This window comes from Diceros bicornis, chromosome 31, assembly GCF_020826845.1.
Source record: "Diceros bicornis minor isolate mBicDic1 chromosome 31, mDicBic1.mat.cur, whole genome shotgun sequence".
NCBI lineage: Eukaryota > Metazoa > Chordata > Mammalia > Perissodactyla > Rhinocerotidae > Diceros > Diceros bicornis.
In genome coordinates, this window is record NC_080770.1 from 20,620,056 (window position 1) to 20,624,944 (window position 4,889).

General features: G+C 33.9%; 1 protein-coding gene across 1 annotated transcript; it reads right to left on the reverse strand.

Annotated features, from left to right (window-relative positions):
• Positions 1-2,719: 2,719 nt before the first annotated feature.
• On the reverse strand, positions 2,720-3,925 carry LOC131395117 (olfactory receptor 5M10-like). The gene has a single exon (XM_058526909.1). The coding sequence runs from the start codon at positions 3,665-3,667 to the stop codon at positions 2,720-2,722; it is 948 nt and encodes a 315-aa protein (XP_058382892.1). The 5' UTR covers positions 3,668-3,925.
• Between the last annotated feature and the right edge of the window lie 964 nt (positions 3,926-4,889).

Below are 4,889 nucleotides of genomic sequence, written 5' to 3' on the forward strand. Positions count from 1 at the left end.
CGGTGGCATAGCTTCGTCGGCCCGGAGTTTGTAGGTTCTGATCCGGGGCACGCACCAACGCACCGCTTGTCAAGCCATGCTGTGGTGGCATCCCATATAAAGTAGAGGAAGATGGGCATGAATGTTAGCCCAGGGCCAATCTTCCTCAGCAAAAAAGAGGAGGATTGGCATCAGATGTTAGCTCAGGGCTGATCTTCCTCACACACAAAAAAAGAAATTGAAACATTTTAAATCTACATTAATTATAAGAATTTGGTTTAAATTTGTATATAGATTGGTCAAAGAAAAAATCGAAATGGATTCATTCAGTATACAATTAAGATAACATCACAAATTAATGAAAAATAAAGGGTTGCTTAATAAATAGAAGGAAATGGGTTAAAATGTGAGAGAAAAAGTTATATACAATAGTACAACATACAACAAAATTGTATCTAGAATAACTCAAGGTATTCCTATAATATATAGCCGCAAAAAATCAATAACATAATATAGATACTTGCTTATTTAATTTTAGGATGGAGAAAATCCACAAAGCAAAACAAAAAGAGACAAAATTTTTCCAAATAAAAATGTAAATATTCTTCACTTGAAGAATATTGGAAACAACTTGAACAGTAATCATCAAGCTGATGTATATATTTCATTTGTTAAACATATATTTCAATTCTTTTTCGGTTCAAATTAAAATAGAAACCTTGCCTAAGAGTTTCAGTTGAGACAATAAAGAAGCAAATAATCTTAAATGATATTTCTTAATATTAATATAAGTACAGTGAAATGGTTACTTTCAAACGTTACTAATCCTACATGTAAATGGTTGATGCTTTCTGGAGAAAAATTTACCCATAGAAAAATTTAACAAGGGCTTTAAAAGTGCTCAAAGCATTTAAGTCAGCAATTCCACATTTAGGAATTTATCCTAGAGAAATAACAAGAGGGATATGGAAGTAGATATACGAGTCAATCATAACAACAATAGGATATATCAATATGATGGAATAATTGTTTGCAAGATAAAGTAGAAAAAAATAAACCAAATGCAGAGAACAACTCTCTTTTAATAGGAGATTGCAAGTAAATTTTACTTTCGTTCCAAAATTGAAACTAAATTTTGTTGCAAAATTTAAAGATCTTTTAGTATTTTTCAATCTGCCTCTCTACAACTATGTGTTATTTTTGTAATTAACTTCAAGTATGATTTAATTTTGTGTATTAGACCACATTGAAAATAATGTTCACTAGAAATATTTAGTCTATATGAAAACACAAACATTATACTCTCAAGTGAAAATCAATGTTAAAACTTGCATATGGCAAATGATTCCAATTTTGTTTTAGGAATTATAAGAATATATACACACAGCAATTTATTAAGAAAAATATAAGAAAATTCAAACAGAAGTTGTCCATTGGTTTAGGACACATCACTGACAAATGTTACTTCCTCACCACTGTCTGTCTTTTCAGTTATTTATAGTGAACATGTTTGATAGAACAGCCTTATTCAATCAACTGAGACTTAAGAATGGAGCTCAGTTTTCTAAAACTGCATGTCATCTGAGTGATTTTCTGGAAAGTTATTTGAACACAGAGTAAATATAGCAGTTGATTTCATGTGAACATTTAGTATCACGGTCTAAGTTAAAATCAAGGCACACAATATTAGAATACCAGACATTTAAGACAATTTAAAGAAATTTTAATATACGTCTCAATATGCAGCCATCTAGTTGAATAATAGTGCATAGATTAATGAGGATGATTTATGTATCTCTTTATATAACCTTCTTTACTGAAGATTTTCTCAATAGAAATTTTGAGAACTACTGGAACAGACTTATCTAGAGAATAATGTCACAGACAGTTTTATGAACCAAAGTAAGAATCGAGTGTTCTCCTCCAAAAAGATATGTAAACACCTACTTATCTATATACTGTTTCAGGGCCTTCTCAGGTTGCAGAAGCCACTTGACAGACTGTATTAACTCTTAATAAATTAGACCTAACTCAGTGCTACTACATAAAAAGTATACCTAGAATGCTTTATACTATACTGTGCTTGAATTCAATCCATATTCCTGGAAACTCACAAACAGGTGTTGACAGTTTATTTTCAAAACTGAGGATCATAACCAGTATTTATAAATAGACAAAAAGTTTTTTAGAATGTGTATGATTCGGGTTGTGGGAGAATTTACGGAATGTTTTAACCTATGTGTGATCTATTTAAAATTTCCCTGAGGTGATTCCAGTAATTAGTCAGGCACCAGAGACATTGTTCTACACCACACTTGAAGAAGAAATAATTTCATAAGTAAAAAAAACTGCAAAACTAATCCCCCTGCTTTGAACGTCACTATGGCTCTGTAGACCACATAACTCAGAGAAGATGGATTTCCAGTGTTTCCATCAGAGTGAGTTAATTACAAGATTTATCCCCAAGAAAGTAAAGATATTAAAGTATTACATGGAATTATTGGATACTGTCCATTTTATTTTTAGAGATTCCCTGCTAAAGAAACTATTGTTTAATTTCAATATTACAGTTTTTATTAAAACAAGTTGTCTTGAAGGTATTAATTTTGTGGAAAATTTAGCTAATGTCATTGACAGTTCATGAAGATAAACAAATCATGACTATAGAGTAGTAGATTTGTTCTTTGAAGGGAGTCACCATGTCATCACAGACACTTAGTAACGACAAATGAACACATGCTTAAACTGCAATTTTATGAAAGAGATTTCCCTTAATCCTTTGCTGCATGGCATGGATCACATCCTTGTTCCTTAGACTGTAGATCAATGGGTTCAGCATTGGGCTCAAAAAAGTATAGAAGACTGCAATTATTTTGGACTCCTCTATAGACGTCTCAGATGGGGGCCTTAAGTACATGCAGCAGAGGGTTCCATAAAATATGGTGACTGTTGTAAGGTGGGAAGCACAGGTAGAAAAGGCTTTGTGCCTGCCTTTAACAGAACGGATCCTCCAGACAGCTGTAATAATGAAAAGGTAGGACAGGAGAATGATGAAGAGGGAGCTTGAAAGAGTAAAACCAGCGAATACAAACATTGCCATCTTCTTGACATAGGTGTCAGAGCAGGCCAACATTAAAAGAGGAGGGTCAGCACAGTAGAAATGATGGATTTCAAGGGAACCACAGAAGGACAAGTGAAAAGTCAGCAGTGTCTGAGAGAGTCCACTGAGGAAGCCAAAAGTGTAAGGGACCATGACTAGAGAGATACAAATGTTCCTGGACATTCTTGTACTGTAATGTAAGGGGCTGTGAATGGCAACATAGCGATCCACTGCCATGGAAGCCAGGATATATAACTCAGTGATCACCAGGGCAATGAAGAGAAGACACTGCATGAAGCATCCAGCATAGGAGATGGTCTTCTGGTCTGAGAGGAAATTGTGCAGCATATTTGGAGTAATGTTGGAGGAATAACAAATGTCTACAAAGGAGAGGTGGCTAAGGAAGAAATACATGGGCGATTGGAGGTGGGAATTGGTCCTGATCAGCGTGATCATGCACAGATTCCCTGCCAATGTGATTAGGTAGATCACCAGAAGCACCCCAAACAGGATCTTTTCTAGCACTGGATCCTCTGTGAGTCCCAAGAGAATGAATTCCGTCACTAGAGTGTGGTTTTGAGAAGACATTTTCTTAGCCCTTGAAAACTGACAGTGACAAAGAAAGTGAGGAATTCTGTCTGATCCAGATTCTGCTTTTATTATTTTATTCCATCCATTTTATCACTTACTCATTGATCTATTCATCTATGAGGAAATTACTCTTCTCTTTTCAACACACACATCAAGATTTCTATGTAAATATTTTCACACTCTATTTCTGTTATCTCTCTCTCTCTATATATATATACATCTCAAACACGCAAACACATCCACTCTCTCTCTCGTGTATATATAATGTATTTACATATAATTGTATTTTATATTAATTAATAGATAATATGTTATAATATTACATATTATATATACATATGTATACATTTATAACTGTCTTCTTGGGGAACTTCATATTTGATATTTTTTCCAAATGTTTTGGGGAAAAAAGCCAAAAAAATGAAAATTAGGAAAAGCAGCACATCATCAACATCATTCAAATGGACAAACAAAGGAAGTTGGATTTCTAGGGTCCCTTGCGCTGTGATATCCTCTTGTTTCAGATATAAAATAGAAGATAAATGTTCAGCACAGCATTTTTCTTGAAACCTATAGTCGTCTGACTTAATTTCTTAAAGAGGACACTGAATGTAGTGAAATTTAACTCGATATATGGCTCAGAAGGTACAGAACGAAGACTTGTTCTCTCTGCTTTATAAATTTACCCACTCATTTATTCATGCACACTGCAAAATTTGATATTTTTCTGTTCTAGGATCTGTAGTTGCAGCAGTGAACAAATTCCCCGTCCTCATGGAGCACATGTTGTAGGAGGAGGAACAGATATTAAACACATAGATAAAAACGTATAACATCATGTCAGTTAGAAGCAAGTATTATGAAGAACATAACGGCAGGATGCTTTAGATGCAATTTTTTCCACATTTAGAGGATACTAATCTCCACACAAAAGAACAAAACATATTTTTGTGAACAAACGTAGAAAATGACCTACCTGTAAAAGCTGATTTACCATATTTTGTAAAAGCACAGTGGGAAGATTTATAATGTATTTGCTAAGTATATTCCATAGAGTATTTTTTAAACAAATTTTAAAAACCAATTAAAATAGTCTTTGTTCGTCAAGGGCATAACCTTAATTTAATGCTTTGGGAACTAGATTCTCCTTTGAGGGCAATAACACTACCTAACTCTGCTAGACACTGCTTGGTACTGTGTGTGAGATCTTCAGCACACG